At 56.4% G+C, this 20,281-nt stretch overlaps 1 protein-coding gene across 5 annotated transcripts; it reads left to right on the top strand.

Annotated features, from left to right (window-relative positions):
• Positions 1 to 1,041: 1,041 nt before the first annotated feature.
• SH2B3 (SH2B adaptor protein 3) lies at positions 1,042 to 20,269 on the top strand. 5 transcript variants are annotated; one of them, XM_090152642.1, is made up of 9 exons: positions 2,068 to 2,197; positions 5,749 to 5,859; positions 6,777 to 7,547; positions 15,443 to 15,544; positions 15,758 to 15,849; positions 15,932 to 16,023; positions 16,241 to 16,461; positions 16,776 to 16,947; positions 17,278 to 20,269. In XM_090152642.1, the coding sequence occupies exons 3-9, from the start codon at positions 6,804 to 6,806 to the stop codon at positions 17,520 to 17,522; spliced, it is 1,668 nt and encodes a 555-aa protein (XP_090008768.1). In that variant the 5' UTR covers positions 2,068 to 2,197; positions 5,749 to 5,859; positions 6,777 to 6,803; the 3' UTR covers positions 17,523 to 20,269. The 5 variants fall into 5 exon arrangements, with proteins under 5 accessions (XP_090008767.1, XP_090008766.1, XP_031448382.2 ...); XM_090152643.1 differs by having other exon boundaries at positions 2,097 to 2,197; positions 5,752 to 5,859; XM_090152641.1 differs by lacking the exons at positions 2,068 to 2,197; positions 5,749 to 5,859 and adding an exon at positions 1,042 to 1,319.
• Positions 20,270 to 20,281: the final 12 nt, after the last annotated feature.

The following is a 20,281-nucleotide window of genomic DNA, read 5'->3' as shown; positions in this document are numbered from 1 at the left end:
CTCTTTTGGAGAATCGTTCCAATTCCTCAAAAACCAACAGCGAAATTCCCCGTGAGTTTTGCTTCCTGTTGGGTCTCCCTCGGGACGGCCGCTTTTTGCCGCACGCTCCGACACTTCCTCTTCTGGGCAGCCCCGTGACATTGACCCGTTGTCCTTGCGGAGTCCTCACGGCAAAGGAATCGGATCCCGTGCCTCAGTTTCCCCATCCAGATCGCACGGGACGAGCTGGGAAATGCGGGGCGAGCTGGAAGTTGGGAAAACGCAGAGGAAAAGGGGCTGAGAGGGGAGGAGGGGCTGCTGGGAACCCTTTGGGACACCGCCTCGATCCCTGCTCCCGTGGTAGCTGACGGCCGCAGGGAGCGCGCTGAGCCGGGAGCTCTGAGTCACTGGGGGGAAAGGGGGGTGCTCCGGGGGGCGGGGGGCCGGCGCTGTGCGGGGCTGCCAGGAGGGGGCGCCAGGAGTCCGCCTGTGGGGCTGCTATGGGGCTGCTATGGGGCTGCTATGGGGCTGCAATGGGGCAATGGGTCTACAGCAGGCAGCACCGAGGGGGCTGCAGGGCAGCTCTACCATCATCAGCATCACCATCACCCTCACCACTACTGCCATCACCAGCATCGCTCCCATCACCGTTCTCTCTCTTTCTCTGCCATCACCCCCATCACCTTCACCGCCTTCTCCATCCCCATCACTACCATCACAACCATGACACTCACCACGACCACCATCACCACGATCGCCACCGCCACCCTTCCCACCACCCACTCTGCCCTCTGAAGGAATAAGCAAAACCCAACCTGAAATGTTAGGACCTCCCCATCACCACACTAATTCCCCAAATGTGTGCAGTGTGAGGACCTCATCTCATCCCGCAGAGGTCACTGTGTGCCCCAGCCCTGAGAGATGCAGCTGTGCCATTCCCAAAGCACTGGGCACGTCCAGAATATGAATGAGTTAAAGAGAAAGGGAAGGCTGCTGCAGCCTTTTACCGGGGGGGAAAACTGCAAGAGTTAAAGGCTGAGCCCAGCACACAGCAGAAGGGAAGCGGCCACGGGTGCGGGTGAGCAAACAAACAGAAAAAGCAGAAGTCGGTGCACTGAATCGGTAGTCAGGGAGTACAAAAAAATCCGTACAGGAAGCAAAACAAAAGAGAAATCTCAGGCTGCAGGGGCTGAGAACGCGCAGAGGGTGCTGGTGAAATAGCTGAAGGTCACCAGGAAAAGCACAGCTGGGACGGCTGCCCGGGAAGGAGGGCAGCCCGGGGCTGTGCTCAGAGCCAGGAGTGCCATTATGCTGGGGGGAACTGCGGAACAGCTCTCAAGGTAAGATCTTGTCCTGCATCTGCCGCTGACACAGGTGGGTGGCAATGGGACAGGAGGATGGCACAGACCACAGAGCAGTCCCTCTCCTGGAAAAAAGGTGCAGTGGAAGTTTGTCGTCTTTGCAGATCCCACAGCCTGCAGGAACACAGATCTGTCACGGTGTCCCTTCTCCTGTGGGACAGGGTGGCACCGGAGTTGTGCTGGCATGGCATCAGGATGCCACTGGGATGACACCTGGCTGGCACTGGGATGGCACCAGCGCAGCAGTGGGATGGCACTGGGATGGCCAAACTTGGCAACTGCGTGCACCCACTGAAGCCCTTGGGATGAGGGACCCGAGGGCCATTTGTCCCCGCGGTGGTGACGGCTGCAGCCCTGCTGTGCCGTTCGCCGACTTCCTCGGCCGAAAGGCAGAGGGAACCGCTGGGAAACGGGCTCCGGGACAGCGTCCCACCCACTGCCACCGCCGCAGAGCTCCCATTTCTCAGATCCCCCGAACGGCCCCGTGTTGCGGAACCCCGTTCTCCCCCTGCAAAACCGCCCCGAATCCTAAGCACCCAACGCGCGCGGTTTGCGCCATCAGATGCCGGGAGGGGCGCGGAGCGCTGCGCACCCGCGGAACGGCCGCTGCGGGGCGGCGGGGCCCCGGCGGAGCTCCCGGCGGAGCTGCGGGTGCCGCTCCCGCTCCGCCCCCGCGCAGCCTCCGCCCTCGGTCCGCCGCGCGGCGCCGCTTTTACATAACGCCCCGGGGCCGGGGTCCGCGCCCCGCGGTTCCTCCGCACGGCGGAAATGCGGAGCGGTTCGCATCGGTTTCCTGCCTGAGCCGTGCCGTGCCGTGCCACCATGGGCGATCGGCCCCCGGACGCTTTCTCGTGCAGGTAATCGCGGAGCGGAGCGGGACCGGGACGGGGCGGGCGGCTCCGGGAAGCGATTGCGAAGGGAAAGTGGAGGAGGAGAGCGCGGGGCGGCCGTTTCTCTGCTGTGCCCCAGTCCGGAGCGGGGTCCCCCCGAGCCCTTCCAGCACCCCCGTCCTTATCTCGGGTCCCCTTTTCCGGAAGAATTCTTCTTGTTCGCAGTGTGTGCTCCGTATCCCAGCACCTCGTAACCTCTGGGCACCTCCTGTTCTTATCACTCAGGGTCCCAGAACCTCTTAACCCCTGGGCACTCCCCCTTCTGAGTTCTCTGTTCTCTTTGGGGGGATCCTAGCACCCCTATTCTGTGCACTGTGCTCCATCCACCGCTGGTGTGATCCTTTAGGATCAGGACCCCAAAAAGATGGTGATCCCTTACAGAGGGCTCAGGTCTGATAGTCCCTTCGGGAGGGTGCAAGACCCCAAAAGGGGTGATGCTGCCCCACAGTTAGGGGTGCCCCACTACCCACACCACTCTCCCTCTGCTCCACACACTTTGTTGGCTCGCAGTGCTGAGTGGTTTGGCACACGCGGGGCCCCCGAACACGAGGCTGATGCACTGCAAGCAGTGCTGTGCCAACGTCCTCGTGTCAGCCCCGCTGTGCCAGCTGGGGTCACCGCACAGAGCCCTGACCCATTGGCTCCGGCACTGGGAGCAATGCGGCCGCCGCTGGGATTTACTGTCAAGGAAACCGGAGAGAGCTGTCGAGCTGCGATTTCGACATTGTTGTTGCAAATGGATTCAAGATGTGCTGGGCTTGCTGGGACTTTTGGGGCTGCTGTGCTTTTGGTAGTGAAAGCAGCTGGAGGAAGCGGTGCTGCGCTGGAACCCGGCCGTGTCCCGTGTGCTATGGGACTGCGGGGTCAGGACTGGCTCAGCTCCTTGGACTTCTTTTCAGCTCATTTCGATGCATGGAGGACTTTTTACCCCCACTCCCAGTACTTTTCTTTTACTTTTTTTTTTTTTTTTTCCCCTCTCCTTCGCCGTTATGTATTTACAGTCTCTGGGAAGATCCGTGTTGGTTTTGCCATGCTTTGCTCTGGGGTGTGTGCTTTTGGGAGGCTCTGAGAACAAACCTCCTATGTGTCCTCCCCCCAGCCATGCAGTGTCCCCAGGGGAGGGATTGGGGCAAAGAGATGGCGTTTGGACAAATCCCAGCTTGAGGCACAAAGTGAAAGTGCAAGAGTTGCTGTCAGGGTTGCGGTGTGCGGCTCGAAAGGAGGAAGGGCCCCATCCTGCCCCACAGCTGCAGGGTGCAGGGGGAGAGCCCCATCCTTTCTGCACTGGGTGGTGGTCGCAGGGCTGAACCCGTGGCTGTCCCCCAGTTTTGGTGGGCTGCGGCGTTGGTTTTGCTCACATGTGGCTGCAGTGCTGCAGAACTGGTTGAAGGGCAGAGGCGGCCTTCAGTAGGGTGACTTCTGTTGTGCTGGTGGGCACATTAGCAGGACATATGGATGCATCCTTAGGAACTGGAACAAGAGAGGAAAACCAGCCTGGGAACAGCAGGGGTTGTTCAGCAGGGCTGTGTCTGTAGCAGGGGGACGGCAGCAGTGTGCCATGGGTGCTGGGACAGCAGGGGTGCAGCCATGGGGTGCAAAGGCCGGGAGGGAGCAGAGGCTCAGCCGCACGTGGGCTGAAAGGCGGCCATAAAACAGCGTGGGTTTGCCATGAGCACAGCACCAAGGCTATTTACCATGCCTGTGCCCAGGGCAAAAGTGCATCGTGTCGTGGGCCAGCTCGGAACAGGCATCGGTTCTCATGGAGTGGTGCATCTGTCTCTATAGGGTGACAAAGGGCTGCTCTCCTTCTCCACCTCCCCAGGCTGCAAAACACCAAATCTCAGTACCCAGTGCTGAGAACAGCCACTTTCTCCTTTGGGGATCACATCCAGCTGTCAGCTCCTACCACCCCAGCCCCATAGCAGTGAGATGCAGAGGAGCCTGGTCCTATGGGAAGTGGTTGCAGAGGGACTGAGCCATGCCATTGGGATGCCCACAGAGCTGCCCACCCCCCACCACCCCTGAGCCCCCCCAGCTGGTTGCAGCAGCACTGAAAAGTGCCGTTCATCACCCTGTGCTGGGCTGCGGGGCCGTGCCAAGAGCAGCGGCTGCTGCCTGGCTCAGAATAGTTCTTTTCATGGAGGACATCCTGGGAAGGAACAATGTTCCGCTCGTGGCATTGTGGGAACGCTGTGTTTGTGTGAGTCGGGAAGCGGGGAGCTGCGGGGCGTTCCCCGGCCCCTCCGGAAAATCGCCTGTAGGGTGAACTGAGAACAGCATCCTAAAACAGAAGCTGAAAGTGCACAGCTTTTCCTCTGCTCCGGGTACAGCCGTTTCTGTGCACAAATCCCATTTCCACTGCTGACTCGCAGCAAGGGGCCGGGGCCGGTTTCATTTTCAGATCGCTGCTGTTGCTCCCAAAACCCCGGGGCCAGAATGACGCTTTCTGGGTTGGGCAATAGGGTCGGTGGGAGCACTTTAATGAGATCTCCCAGGAGTGCTGGAGGCGGTGCAGCTGCAGGGCCGGATCCTGGCACAGGCTGGGGCTTGTTGTCGCCACCCGCATCAAAGCGCGACTGATTGGTCCCATCCCATCCATCTCATCCCATCCAGTCCTGTTGCATCCTGTTGTGTTCCATCCTGTCTCATCCCCCTGTTCTCCAAGAGATGGCTGCTCCTGGCCCTGCACCCCAAAACAACCCCAAAACAGCCTTGAAGCAGCACAGGCTCTGCACTTTTCCACTGCCTCCAGATGAGAGCCCTAAATTCCAAAGAGCAGGGCCGTGCCTGGGGGTGGGTGGGATTCTCCATTGGGTGCAAATGGATGCGATGTGCCATCGTGGTGACTGCTTTGGCTCGGTGGTGACCTGCAGAATGCGATGCCAAAATCCCTTTGAGTTGGATCCAGGTGGAACATTCCTCCTCCTCTATTCCAGTGCGCTGGGGGCAAAGGTGATGCTGCAAGCACTGGGACTGCATTCCCATCCTCATCCCAGCTGGAAAACGCACGTTGTGATCTCAGGCTCCTTCTCACCACGTGCCACAGATGAATCCTAGCATCCCCAAATCCAACCTCTTCCAAAGCTCCAAATCCATCCACGTGCACTGCGGCACTGTTCCTGCAGGCTCTGTGTGTGCCGGCAATCCCCGGGTGCCGGCGGAAGCGTGAGCGCAGCCATAGGGTGCTGAGTCATTGGCAGGCTGGTGGTGCTGATAGACGGCCGCGTGCGGGGCCCGCTGTGGGGCTCAGCAGGGCCGTGGGGCCGATAACATCTCCCATCACCCAGAAACTGCACGGCACGTACTCAGAAGGCCGGCGGGTGAGCAGAGATAGAGGCCGTCGTTCCCAGCGTTATCGCCGCCCTGTCTGCAAAGCTGATCTGCCGCTCTCCAAATCTCCTCGCTTGCTTCCTTTGTGCTTTTATTTTTTTTTTTTTATATTTATTATTACTATTATTATTATTATTATAACTATTCCCCGCCCCAAAGCAATGCAATCACTTTTCCTTCCCTTCTAGCAGCTGTGGGGAGGAGGTGGTGCGTGGTGCGGCAGGATACGGGCAGGCTGGAGGATGTTTCCTGCCTGAGCAGAATGCACGGCCCCGATAAATGCTGCGTGCGAGCACAAGGTACGGGGGGAACAGTGGGGCCACGCCAGCTGTGGGGAACTGCAGGGCTCAATGGGGCCGCATCAGAGCCCAGAAGGGTCCCTGGGGCCATCAGACCGATGGGCATGGTGGTAATATCTGCACTGGGGCATTCACAGTGTCCAAATGCAGCCATGGAAGGTACCCCGAATAGGGGAGCAGGTCGGTTTTAAGGTTCTTTGAGACTATCTGTGTGTTGTGTCCAGTTGGACACAACTGACATTGGAAGTGGATTTGCATTTGTTGAAAGGATGCTTTGAGCACAGAGCGAGGAGCAGCCGTGTTACTCCATGCAGCGCTGTGGGATGTGGTGGGGACATTGCATGGACACTGTGAGTGGATGGATGAATGGTGGATGGACACTGTGGGTGGACAGATGCTCCTCTTTGTCCCATGGGGATGCTTCACTCATCCCTGTGCTGTCAGCGTGGCTGCAACTCTGTCTGAATCTGCTGCACGAAGCAGCTCCCTCCCTGGATTGCAGCAGCAATTTGTTTGGTTTCCTCCCCTCCTGTCCCTCCCCCGGCAGTTTTATCAGCTCAGCTGAAATAGTTCCCAGGAGGGGAACCCATCAGCACTGTTAAGCCCTTGGCAGAATGAAAGCGGATACAGCCGGGCCGCACGTCCTGTGGGAGCCGCCAGCAGCTGTGCGGGCAGGAAGCCACGCAGACGCTGTGCAGGCAGAGAAACTGAGGCACGGAGAGCCAGGGCTATGGGGCTGGCATCTGGGACACGTGGTGCTCTGCCGGGCTGCGGGTTGTGAGCCGTTGTGGTTTCTTGCCAAGCCGAATGCAGTGCGTCCTGGGGGATGAACGGATTTGGTGCCAATGAGGGTGGCCGAGCGGGGAGGTGTTGGGGAAGGATCCATCCTGATGGCACCGCTGTGCTCTGTCTTGCAGCGCGGCCGCCTTGCTGGAGCCACGGCAATGAATGGACACGCTCTGCCAGCCGGCACGCCAGCATATCCCCGGGGCTGGCATGAGTTTTGTGAGCTGCACGCCATCAGCACCGCCAAGGAGCTGGCGCGACACTACCTGCGCTTCGCCACCGAGCACCCGCACCATGACCTGCTGGCTGCTGAGAACTTCTCGCTGCGCTTCGCTGACCTTTTCCAGCAATATTTCTGCAATGAGGTGAAGGAGGGCTTTGCCATGAGCCAGCTCCGCATCCTGCCTGCCGGCCCGGCGCGGGATTACCGGGACACTCAGCGCCAGCATGCGAGCCCTTCCGTGGGCACGGCGGCTTCCAAAGGCGAAGCAGAGCTGCCCACTCGCCCTGAGCCCCTAGCCGAGCCCCCCACAGGACTGCGCAAATCATGGAGCTCGGAGGAGCTGACGGGGCCGGCACGGAGACCCTTCTCGCTCAGCCAGCTCCGCCGCAGCTGGCGCAGCCTCTTCCGCCGTCGCTCCTCGGATGCTCTCCCCACGGAGGCTGATGGTGAAGCAACAGAGGCTGCGCTCAAATCAGGACTGAGCAAACGCATCCTGCCCTGGGGGCTGTCCCGAGAGCAGCCCCCCGAGGTGCGCAAGGAGGGAACGCTGCGGTATGGGCTGCTGGATGAGACGTCACTGGACAGTGGGACGCGCTGGCAGCGCTGCCGCCTGGTGCTGCGCAGGGCAGGGATGCCCGATGGTGAGGAGTATGTGCTAGAGCTCTTTGATCCACCCAAGGTAAGGAGATGCTTTCTGTGTGGGGTGATGTGATGGGTTTGGATGAGAGATGCTGCTCTGGGCTCCATTTGGATCACAGAATCAATCATAGAATGACTTGGGTTGGGAGGGACCTCAATGATCCCATGTCTCCATGTTAAGGGCAGTGTGAGCACAAACCTTTAGTGGTTTGTAGAATGCCATGGCTTTCAAGGGACCCCCAAGTCAAGGGGGATGGAAGCCCAAATTGCAAGCAGTTTGTAGAATGGCTCTGCGTTGGAAGGGACCTCAGTGATCCCATGCCAATGGCAATTTGCAAGAACAAATTATTGCCATGCTCTTTGCGATGCTCTTTGCATTTCTCCTCATTTTCCCAGCTGGAAGCAGAGCACCTGCCTTGTGCATGGATGCAGGGTTGGTCCTGGGAAAGGGGCTGGTGGCTTGCTGGGAGAGCCACTCATCCCCAGGGACCAGGTTGGCCAAGCCCAGACTCATGTAGGGATGGGCCTCACAGTGCTGTGGCTCCTAGGGAAATTCCAAAAGAAAACAGAGAATGAGAAGCAGCTCCAACCCTCCCCGTAGGGTCTGCAGAGAGCTCAGTTTTATTTTGCAAGCACTTCTGCGGGGCTGAGCAGCCCTGGCGGTGCTGAATCTGGGTGGCAGCAGGGTTTAGCCATGGTGTTTAATCTTTAAAAAGCCAGTTCCTGCACATGGCAGGGCTGACGCTGCTGGAACGGGATGGGCTTTTCATCGAGTGGGGGGTTGATTTTATGTTTTGTTTTGTTGTGTTTTTTTAATTGTTATTAATATATATATATATTTATTTAATTTGTACTTATTTAACTCTGAGCAAATTATGCTTCAGAGCAAAGCACCACGACTTGGAGGAGCAGGAGGAGCCGATGTCCCTGCGGTGTCCCCATGCGCCGCTGCCGCTTTCGCTTTTTGCAGCTCGGTGTCACGTGTGGCAGCGGCCGCCGCTTTCGCTTACGCAGGGCTGCAGGAGCCGGGCTGGGGCTCAGCCCTTCCCTTTGAGTCTTATGGGACACGGAGCAGCTTTGTTCCGCAGCGCAGGGCTTGGTACTGGCCAACACTGCTTTATTTTCCACTTTTGAAGTGTTGTTCTGCTCGCTGTTGCTGCTTGGGTGGCTGCGACCGGTGATGGGATGAGGGCGTGGAGAGCTGTGCCATGCCCTGAGCACGGCCCTGGGTGTGAGGCCGGTGTGGGTTCTCTGATGTCTTACATGAGGGTTGTGCTGGCCGTTCCTCCTCACTTGGGGCTTTCTGCTCTACCGCACCGTGTATCCTCGTGGATCTGGTAGCTCTGGAAGCCCTGGGCTGTCCCCTGCCCTGCTGCAGGGATGGAGCTCACCAGGCTTGGGGCCGCCCTGTCCGTCTGCTGAGCCCCACGTGCCTATTTTATGGCTGAGCCCTAAACCCTGTGAAAATTGGGATTTGCAACGGAAATGTCCCGAGCCGTTTATGTTGACCAGATGTTCTTACAGGAAGGGGAAGGGAAATGGGATTTTCATTTGTGCTGGTTTCTTGATGGCATTTTAATGAAATCCATCACATCCCGTAAAAGATTGTACTCCGAGATGAGCTGGGAAGGCTCTTTCCGGTGCAGACGGAGGTGCCTCTGTCACAGCTCTTACGTCCTCAGCCATGGGAGGAGCAGTGTTTTCAGTATTTTTATCTTTGCTCAGTGTGAGACTGCTGTGACTTCCTCTTTTTTTTTTTTTTTCTGGTGTCTTTTCCCCTTCCTTTCACCTGAAGCTCATTTCTGAGAACTGCACTCTCCTGAGCCAGCAGCTCTCATCCTGGGGGCTCCCATGCCAGACCCAGAGCCATGGGGGACGTCTTGGTGCATGGTTCCCGTGGGATTGATGGATGAGATGGGAATGGCCCAGTGTCACTGATCCCATGGGATGGCATGGGAATGTCCTGGTGCCATGGTCCCCACAGGATGAGTTGGGTTGAAAAGATCCCAGTGTTGCAGTTTCCAGTGGGATGAGATGGGATGGGATAGGATAGAGTGACTGCATTTTTGGAAGAAGCGTTGGCATGGCCATGGCAGCTGCATTGGCACCACTGTTTCAGGCAGGGACTTGAGCAAATCCTATGCCTTGTTGCACGGTGTGGCTTCAAATCTAAAATGTGTTTACTCTTCTAAGTGAGCTCTAATTATGGTTCAAGGCTGGGACACCACTCACTGATCCACAGCCACTCCATGCATCCCCACCTCTGCCCCTGGCAAACAGGGATGGGCACTGAGCAGCAAACCCCAGGCAGAGGATGGGAGCACCTCACGCTCTATCACCACCCTGAGTCCCACTCGGTGACCCATTCCACGCTACATTTTTCTCCCCCATTGCCATAAAGCCATGAAACAACCCCAAAGGCAGTGATGCAGCTCGCATCGCCCTGGGCCAGCGCTGCATCCCCTCTCACCCACAGCCTTCGTGGTGACAGCGGGTGTCAGCACGTCCCCTCGCTGCCGTTCTTCGAAGGCTGTGCTGGGCGTAGCCTGGGCTCTGTGAGATTTCGGTGGTGAATATTTTTTTTTCTTTTTCTTTTTTTCTTTTTCCCCTCTTTTTTTTTTTTTTTCTTCTTTCTTTCTCGTATTTCAGGGTGAGGGCACGCGGCGGGGAAGGGCGATGAGACAAAAGGTTATTTGTCATTTATTAACCACAGCTTTTTCCATCCTTGGTCATGTATGGGGGGGAGGGAAAAAAAAAATAAATAAATAAAGAAAGAAAGAAACCCACTTTTAGCAGCGTAACCACAGCTCCGGCATTAATTGCTGAAGAGAGGAGTTTCTTATTTTGGAAACCGTGTTGCTGGGATGGAGCCTGCCAGGGCTTGATTGGTTCACATGGGATGGGCAAAGCTGCCCCTTTCCCCGCCCTGGGGCTCTCTGGGTTCGCTTGGAGGGAAGAGCGGAGAGTTCTTTTCTTTTTGACCCAATTCTTGAAGATCTGAGGTGGTTTTGCCCTACTGCTGTGGTCTCTCTGCCCATGGGAATGGGGCCGTCTACCCTGCAGGATGCTGCAACACTGTTGGGAAGGGCCACATGCGTGCCAAGGAGTGAGAAAAACAGGGAGATAGGTGGAGAACCTCAAGAAAATGGATTGGGAAAGTGCCCCAACCCACTGCCTTTCCCTGTGCACAATCTGGGGGTCCCAGCATGTGCAGCACCTGCTGATGTAAAGTGCTTGGTGGTGCTTTTGGGTGATTGTAGCTCCTTTTTTTTTCTTTTTTTTTCTTTTCTTTTCTTTTTTTTTTATTGGTCCAGGATGTGGTTTTGTCAGGGCTGAGTGCAGCTTCTTTCGAAGGTAAATATTTATGAGATCTGTGCAGGGCTGGAGAAGCCCTGGGGCTGAGGGGGACACACTGCTCCACGCTGGTTCCCATTGCTCCAGCATCACAGGGATGGTGTTTTGGTAGTGATGATGCTAACAATTAAGCAGCGCTCAGCAGGGTGGACAGGTCAACCTGCTTTGGGGCTGAACTATGCCTAGAGTTCAGTTGTGTTCTCCATTCTTGACATTCTCATCCCATGTGATGCCAAACCCAACTCTGTTCCTGCTCATCGCCCATAGGAGCGAATGAGGAGTGAACACCCCCACAGGCACGGGGTTCTGCAGCCCTTGGGGTGACTCAGCCCCAGTGGCTCCCACCCTCTCCCTCTCCTCCTTGTTTACTTTCCAAGCTCTTTTATTTATGCCAGGAAATTATTAAAGCAGCCCACGCTGGAAGCGAGTTTGTCTGAAAATAAAACTCCAAGCGGCTGGCAAGCACTGGCTGCGTAAAGCTCTCCTTTATAGCTCTGCTTTTCCAAAATGCTGCTTTGCTCAGGATGAATGGAGCCAGGTCAGAGGGCAACTGCTCTGCATCCCCATTTTTCATAGCTGGTGGAAGGGATGCGCTCGGCTGTGAGCATTTTGGGGAGCCCAGCATCCCCGGGTTGGGGTCCAGCAGTGCTGCTGTGGCTGTGGATTTGGCCAACACAGCGCATTGCGTTTGGCTGAAGCTGAGCGTCCCACCTCGCTCCCATCCCCGATTCCCCCTGAACTGCAGTGCTGGGGCTGAATGGGAGACATTCAGCCGTGCTGGCGCGTGCAGTGCACGGGGCTTTCAGAGGGACGTTTCCTCATTCATGCCCTGCCTGCGAAGCAGCCTTTGCCTTATTTATGGGCCTTTTCATCAATGCACAAAGAGGGGCAGTCAGCCCTGAGAGCACGTGGGTTTCCAGCCCCCTGCATCCCTTCTCATGGGGCTGAGCAGCACCAATGCCTTTTTGGGGGGCACTCCCAACACCCCAGTTATTTCTCCATTAGAAACTAGCTGCTCTGGGAGCTGGGGTCTGCGCTCCCTCAAAGCACTTTGCACCAGTGCAGAGTCACCAGAGACTGGAACAGAGGGTGCTTTGTGCCCTGCGGCTGTGCCTGGGGCTGGCACAACAGGGCCCCTTGTAGCCACCCAACCCGCTGCCCTCAGGGACAGCTCCATTCCCACCACGGGCTTTGGAGATTTGTTTTCCCCTCCGGTGTTGTCCAAGTGGGGAATTTGGGGTGGGCAGTGGGATTGGAAGGAGCTTTTTTGGGGTGATGGCAAGCAGGAGGTGATGGAGGGGGTCTTGAGTTCCCCCCACCACAGCAGTGCTCACGTTTCTCTGTCCAACAGGCAGGAAAGCCCTTATATTTACAGCCCATGCCCAGAGCAGAGAAGCCATGAAGGTGCTCAGTGTTGCTGTCAGTTGGGTTCAGAGTGAACAGCCCCTACTTGCCACATGGCTCTCCCAGCCATGGGTGCCATAAGCACATGGGGAGTGGGACACAGCACCAAAACGGGGTGAGGGAAGCAGTGCCTGTGTGGGAAATCCCTTCCCCGAGTGTGGAGGAGGAAACAGGGCAGAGGAGGAAGAGGCTGTGGGAGAAGAATTAAAGGAAGAGAGGAGGGGCTGTGGGTCAGGGCCAAGCAGAGGCAGGGAGAAGCTGCGGTCAGTGGGAGAAAGGCTGCTGGGAAATGGCAAGGATGAATGGAAAAGCTCAGAAAATCCCCCAGAGCCATCACGGGGCTGCCCGCATGGAACCAGTGCCCTCAAGACCCGCTGTGATGTGAGAGGCCAAAGATGAGCATTGGGATCGTCCAAGGATGAGCACTGGGATCAGCTGCACTGCCAACCCAGAGGGCTTTGGGATCAGCTGCTGGAGGGCCAGCACTGGGGGTAACAGTGCCTTAGAACCAAAGGATGAGTGATGGGATAAGCCTTGGTGCTTGCTCCCAAGACATCTGCTGGGATTACCTCTGGTGCAGACCCTCAGAGATGAGTGTGACAAATGCCCTGAGCCCACCAACATCCCCAGGTTGCTGCTCTGCGTGGGAACAATGGGGACCTCACCCCCCATGGCTGCGTGCCACCGTCCCCCTGGGAAACTTCAGAAAACTCCCCCGGGGCCGCGGGTGCAGGATGTGGTTTGGGGCTGGCATAACGCAGCACCCGCTCTGCTGCAAATCTCAGTGCCCCGTCTGTCCCTCCATCTGTCTGTCCCTTCTCTGCGGGAACCCCAGCGGGGCTGAGCTGTGTCACTCTGCCACTGGCTGAGGTTTGTCCCCTGTGTAATGGAACAGCTGAGCCATGGCTTACCAGAAGGGACAGATCTCACCCATACACCATGGCATGGCTCAAGGTGGAAGCAAAAGAGCCAGCATGGGAAAATCCCCAGCACGTGGATCGGCCATGCTCAAAGGATTTGCTTTTGCTCTTCATGGCCTTGGCCCTGCTGCTGGAGCTGTGCCACTGCTCTCACTGCTGTGTCATCACTGTGCCACCACTATCATTGCTGTGCCACTGCTCTCATTGCCGTGCTACCATGATCATTACCATGCCATCACCATCACCATTGTGCCGCTGTCACCATTGCTGCTGTGGTCATGCCATCACCATGTCACTGCCATCATTGCTGTGCCACCACTGATATCTACATGCCATCACTGTCACAGCTGTGCTGCTGCCATCACTGCTGTGCCACTGTTGTCACTGCCACACCAAAGCTATCACCCCCTGCCACTTTACACAATGTCCCCAACATGGTAGTGGGGCTCAAAGTGTGACCCATCTCAACTCACACAGTATTTTTAAACTTTAGAAAATGGTTGGGGTTTGGCAGACCACAGATGGAAGGAAATTGTGCTCAAGCACTCATTTTAATGGTGCTGGGATCTGGCATGGTCCTCCAGTCCCCATGGAGCTGGTGCCCCAGGACATTGGTGGGTTCTCACACAGGCACTGGGATTCCCCTTCCACCCTCCAGATCCTCTGGGGAGCAGTGGGGTGAATTTAGCAGTGAAAACAGCAGCATTTGCAGTGCTCATCCCATCCCATCCCATCCCATCTCATCCTATTCCATTCTTAATGATTCTGTGATTCTATTCTATGATCCTATTCCATCCCATCCTCATGACTCCATGACTCCATTCTATGCTCCCATCTCATCCCAAACTCCCTGGGCTCCAGGTGGCTGTGGCATCTCTCTGCCCATACAAAGCCTGTGAGCATGCAGAGTGTTGAGTGTGCACTTCTGGTTACCAAGAAAGGCACTTCTCGGTAGGGCTGCCATCGCATGGGGCATCTCGCGGTCAGGTGCGGCGCGGTGCCTGCGGTAGGCACTTCTCCGAAGCCAGCGTGGTGCTGGGGCATCATATCTCTTGGCAGCATCATTTCCTTCTCCCTCGAGCTCTGCGTGCAGAGCTGAGCACAAGGCTTCGCCGAAATTCCTTTTCCTGGAATTCCCCCTCCAGGAAAGCGCGAGTAGCATGGTGACCGAGCCACGTGTGCCGATAACAGTGCCACGTTGGCACTGTGAGCTTGGGGATGTGCCAACCCAATGGGATGGGCACTGCAGCGTTCCCTCCTCGTGCTGGGCATTGCACCGCAGACTCTGCTGTCCCAGGGAGGACAAAGCCATGGGGACGTGGTGCAGCTCCGACACTGATTGCGGTGGCTCTTGGCAGGGTGCAGAGCCGCAGCCGACTTCTAAGAACTTTCTTTCAGCGCAGCGCAGAGCTGATAAGGGCTGCTCCCTCTCACGCTGCACTTCCGGCCCCAGAGTACACCGAGTCCTTGGTTGAGAGTGAGACTGAGGTGGGGGGAAGGGGAGGCAAAAAAAAAAAAAAAAAAACAGAACAAAAAACAGCACAACCGAATGTAGCAAGATTTCCAGCGCTGGAAGGAGCAGGTGTGCACTGATGGGAATGGCTTTGCAGCAGTGAGTGCAGGGCAAAGTCACGTCCCTGTCCCTGTTGCACGGCAAAGTGCAGCCTGGAAGCAGCTCAGCACTGCACAGAGGGATGGGTCTCATGGCAGCGTGCCCAGCACACACTGGCATGGGATTGACAGCATCCAGGCACTGCCAGAGCCCAGAGCGGGTGCCCCATACCGCAGCCCCCAGCAGCTCGGCAGAGAGGAACCGAAAGCTGCCGCCAGGGTATTATTAGAGTTGTTGGAAGTGCATGCTCAGCATTTTGTCATGTGCCTGGGTCAGAGTGAAAGCAGGCAGGCAGCAGTGGGCAGCTCTCAGCACGGCACCACTGGTGCACCAGGGCAGTGCCTGGGGGGTCCCATGAATGTGTTCTCACCAGCCAGGCTCTGATTTCATTCTCAGTGTGCACAATTTCCCTGGCACACACTGGGAAATGCCACCTCCCTCCTTTCCTCTGCATTATGGCACCATGGAGATGGGCTCCTTCTTGGGGTGCATTACCCAGCACAGCTCGTGCCAAACTCAGGGCAGCCCATGCAGGATGTGTCCCTGTCACATGGGGTATTTCCTTGCCAGAGGACTATTTCCCTCCAGAGAGGGCTATTTCCTCACCCTATGACCCTGCTGAGCTGTGCCACTTGCTCTCTGCAGGGCTCCAAGCCAAAGCTGCGCGCTGCCTGCTCGGCCATCCAGGAGGTGCGGAGGTGCACGCGCCTTGAGATGCCTGACAACCTGCACACCTTTGTCCTCAAGGTACGACCCCAAGGTCTTTTGGAGCCTTTTTGGGATGCACGTGGCTGCCCAATGCTCCTGTGCCAAATTTCACTTCCTCTTTGGAGGGTGGTTTATGCTGGGGGGATGCAGCCTGTAGGGTGGGGGTGCTGTGCTCTGAGCAGTCCCTACATGTGGGTGAGGGTACGATGGGGATGCACATCTCCCTCTAATGTCCCTCTGTGGTGTCCCCAGGTCACCAATGCTACTGATGTGCTGTTTGAGGCGGGGGATGAGCAGCAACTCAGCTCCTGGATGGCCGAGATCCGGCAGTGTGCGTGCAGGGGGTAAGAACTTGCCAGCCACCTGAGTCTGCATGTCCTCAAATACTGTGCCCAGCACTCATCCCATCTTCTCCCATCCTCTCAGGTTGGATGTGGGTGACCCTGAGCTCCTGTCGGGCTGGCACCCCGATCCCACAGCCACCAGCCCTGCCACCAGCTCTGACTCCCCAAACCAAGGTGAGCACCTGGAGACACCAAGAACAAAGCAGAGGTGTTGAGGACACCATCCCCAGGAGGGTTCCCATACCTCGCTGGGACTGGCTGAAGTTAATTCAGCCTCAAATGGTGCAAGGAGGACAGAGATACAGGGGAAGGGATATGGGTGATGAGTGGGGTTGGGCAGGATTGCTTCCCTGGGGCACTCACCCTTGCTGGTGTCCCTGTGTCTGGGCAGGGGCAATACCAGGGGGGCCAGCGGAGGCAGCGGGACCGAAGATGGAGCAATTCCTGTCATCCTGCCCCTGGTTCCATGGGCCCATCTCCCGCGTGAAGGCAGCGCAGCTGGTGCAGCTGGGGGGGCTGGAGGGCCACGGTGTCTTCCTGGTGCGGCAGAGCGAGACGCGCCGCGGCGAGTATGTGCTCACCTTCAACTTCCAGGGCAGAGCGAAGGTACAGGTGGGAGATGGGATGGGATACGTTGGGTTGGGATAAGTTGGGCTGGATTGAGTTGAGCTGGGTGGAAAATGTTACCCCTGTAAGAACCTCACGCCCCACCCCAGCTGATGCTCTCCTTGTCCCAGTGCTTGTAGAGGGCTGGTGTCCCCATCCCCAGTTCTTGGGAGAGGGAAAAATCCTGCAGTGAGCAGGGCTGGAGATGCATCACATGATGCATTTGTTCCCTTCCCCATCCATCCCAATTATCCCCATGTCCCCTATCCTCCACCATGGGAGCTGGTAGAAGGCTAACAGGTCTGTGCTCCTCCCTGCAGCACCTGCGGCTGTCGCTGACAGAGCGGGGCCAGTGCCGTGTCCAGCACCTGCGTTTCTCCTCCATCACAGAGATGCTGCACCACTTCCACCGGTATCCCATCCCACTGGAGTGTGGGGCCACCTGTGATGTCCGGCTCTCCAGCTATGTTGTCGTTCTCCCCCAGCCACCAGGTAGGGAGCGGCAGTCCAGGGATGGACATTCTGGGGTTTGGGAGTCCTGGGGGACAGGGATGAGGGTCCTGGCCCTAAGAGAGGGTTTTTGCCCAAAGGGAGGGTCCTGGCCTTAAAAGATGGTCTCTGGGGCAGTGGATGCAGCTGTGCCCATTTGGGGGAAGCAGAAGCATCAGGGCAGTGTCCCAAAAGGTAACACCTGAGCTCCTGGCTGTCCCACTTTGGGCAAGCAGAATCTACCCTCAATCACTGTGGGATGCACTCCAGTGCTAGCAGCAGGGCGCTAGGACAGAACCACCTCAAGCATCTGCTCTCTCTCTCTGCCTGCAGCTCCTGGCTCCAGCCCCGCACTCCCTGTCCCACTGCCCTTCTGGAGCCCGGAATTCAGCCTGACCCCCTCTGAATCCCCTCCAGAGCCCATTTTCCACCTGGTGCCACCGGTGGCTGAGCTGGCACAGGGCTCACACCCCAACGGGGCTCCCCATGGCACACGGCCCCGCGATTCGGACTACGAAGTGGAAGCCCCGGGCCGGGGCCGCGTGCGTGCTGTGGACAACCAATACACACCACTGTGATGGGCACAGGGATGCACTTTTGGTGGAGAAGTCCCGGAGATCCCTCCGGGTGGCACAGAGGAAAAAGAATGTATTTCCTTCCTTCTGGTTAGGGATTGTTATTTTTTAATCTTGCGAGGAAGGGGGTCATTGTTCACTCCAGTATGGGTGTGCTCCCTCTCCTGGGCCTGTTAAAGGGCCATTTAAATTTTTTTTTTTTTTTTGTATTATCAAAGCTTTCTCATTACTGTTTACACAACCACCATGGGGACACTGCATTGCCGTGCGCTCTCCTGCCCCATCCAGGAGGAGCCAAGGGTGTGTGGTGCATCTGCACCATTGGAGCAAATGAATGAAAAATGGATTCATAATTCTTGGCCAAGCGCTGCCCGCGAGCCGGGATGGGGCTGTGCCACGCTACTGCTCACCGAGGATTTATTTTATCTCTACAGACAAGGCAAAAACTGGCTTTTCTCCTCCTTTTTTTTCCCACAACTCGCCTGTTGCAGCCAATCCTGCAGCAGCGCTGCCCACACCGTGATGCTAACCGAGACGTGAACACTAACAGCTCCATCCCTAACAGTGCCACTGCTGAGAGCTACCGCAGAGACTGACAGCAAAGCATCCCCCACTAATGGGGGCATTTCCAGCACAAAACTCAATTTCCCCATGGTTTTGTACCTTGGCTGTGCAGCTGTGCACCCTGCTCAGCTCTTTTTTTTCTCCCCGCAAAAGAACACGTGAGGGGATGGCGGTGTTCCACACTATGCAATAATGGGCAGAGGGAGCACAAAGCCCCTCTGAGCCTGCACATCCAACGTGCCTTATGAGAGGAAGGTTTGGTGTTTCTGCAGCTGTAATAGCCATACAACAGCACTTTAACCTGCCTCCACATGTGTCCCCTCAAAGCACGGGGCCCCATTTACCTGCTGGTGCCTAGAGAGAGGATTGGCTGCTCTGTGAGGAGAAAGGAGGGAGCAGGGGCCGTTGCCACATTCAGGGCACGTTGGCAGCACTCAGCTCCCATTTATGGGATCACAGAATAATTTGAGTTGGAAGGGACCCCCAAACACCACCTGGTCCCACTCCCCTGCAATGCATAGGGATACTGACAGCTCAATCCCAAGGGTTCCTAATGCAACATTACTCTCAAACTCACATTACAGAGAATCTCTTTTCCCCCCTATTAAAATTAGAGCCTTCAAGAGCATTAATTTAGGATTTCATTTGAAAGCCAACAATACAGAACCTCAAAGCTTTTGCAAGGGTCTGAAAATGCACCGTGTGCACCATTGGCCCTGCACAGCCCACAGCACAGCTCTGCTGTGATCAGTGACTGCCATGCATAAGCAGACAGGAGAAAAGTGAAAACACATATGGAGTTTTGTGCCTCCCATCTCCTGCTCTGCTCCCATTCTCCACTTTATGCATCTGGAGCATGCAAAGCCTTTTTTTGCCCAACTTCTGTTTCCAACACCCCCAATACCTGCCCGATGGCAGCCAGACTCCAAACTGGAGCATTTCAGAGAAAACGACACTGCACATTGTCACCTCCTGGGCTGCCAAACACAGGGAGGCTGCAGGGGAACAAAGAAGCCCCTGTGCTCTCTTCCTTCCCAGAGCTGCACAAAAGCATGGTCCCCCTGCACCAAAAAGCAGCAAATCAGGAACAATGTTGCCTGAATTTGGGGCTTTAGAGGCCAATGCTTCCTTGGTGCATGGTGGTCCTAGATTGTTGTGTTTGGAGAGAAGCTGCATAGCAAAGCTCTGCAAGCCTATGGAACACTTGCACATGCCACAAGTGCCCCAGGCAGCCAGATCTGAATGATTTTTTCCCCAAAGGATGAGAGGGTCTCACCCCAGCTCCCCTACAGAGGCAGCAAAGGGATGGGAAAAGGGATCGCAGCCACACACACAGTGTTCCTAACCTGCCCTTCTACTGCGAGGGATTTGGCGTAGTTCAAAGGGGAACCATTGGGTTTGGTTAGAAAAACATACATTGAGTTCATCAGACCGTGCCCCCCTGCAAGGTTAACACAGTGCTGAAGGTACTCTATTACAAGGTAGGAAAGGCACTCCCAGGACACTGCTTTTGGCAATAAGGATGCAAAGGGAAGGGGCAGTGCCTTTGCTCTCCAGATAGGACTGCAGAGACCTGGATCTGACAATGCCTATGACACAAAGCAATAATTAACATTTTTAGTTATCTCGTCCCTCCCTGCCACGCTGCACTTCAGGCAGGTTCCCAACACTGCCACCACCACCTGGTGCTGAAGCACAACTATCCCACAGCAAAGCTTTGGGGAAGAGCTCCAGGTCCAGGTGGAGCCAAAGCAGAGGGAGTCCCTGTGAGCTGGAGCAGCACCAGCGCGCTGGGAAAGGGCCAGGGAGGGGCTTTCTACTCCTTCACCTCCGGACCACACAACACTGCTGTCACACGAGCAAGCATATAAAGCCTCCAAGTGTCTGAACACAGTATTCCAAACTTCAAGGTGAGCTTGCTGGCTCCTACCAGGGTGCAGCCTGCACCAGCAGCCACTGCGCGCCCTCACACCCAGCCTCTAGGGTGACTAAAGCCAACAGGCTCTGTTGGATGAGTTTAGTGATTTGGAAGTTCTACTTTTCACCTGCACAGAAGAGTTCTTCTTGTATAGTAGGTTTTCTATATATTGTTTCTGTATGTACTGTACAAGTAACTTATTCTTGAATAATGCAATTTTACCATAATATAAAAACTGCTCTTAATAAACTGTTTTTAGAACTCGCTTCTCATTTTTAGT

The sequence above is a fragment of the Phasianus colchicus genome, chromosome 18 (assembly GCF_987193195.1).
Source record: "Phasianus colchicus chromosome 18, bPhaCol1.hap1.1, whole genome shotgun sequence".
Classification (NCBI taxonomy): domain Eukaryota; kingdom Metazoa; phylum Chordata; class Aves; order Galliformes; family Phasianidae; genus Phasianus; species Phasianus colchicus.
The sequence above is the reverse complement of the archived record's forward strand: the minus strand, read 5'-3'. Positions and strand labels throughout refer to the sequence as shown.

Bases quoted from the DNA above. Each gene is read 5' to 3' on its own strand.
- SH2B3 (XM_090152641.1), top strand. From the start codon at position 6,804: ATGAATGGACACGCTCTGCCAGCCGGCACGCCAGCATATCCCCGGGGC. The intron at 7,548-15,442 runs GTAAGGAGATGC...TGCTCTCTGCAG, and splicing joins AGCTCTTTGATCCACCCAAG to GGCTCCAAGCCAAAGCTGCG. The intron at 15,850-15,931 runs GTAAGAACTTGC...CCATCCTCTCAG, and splicing joins CGGCAGTGTGCGTGCAGGGG to GTTGGATGTGGGTGACCCTG.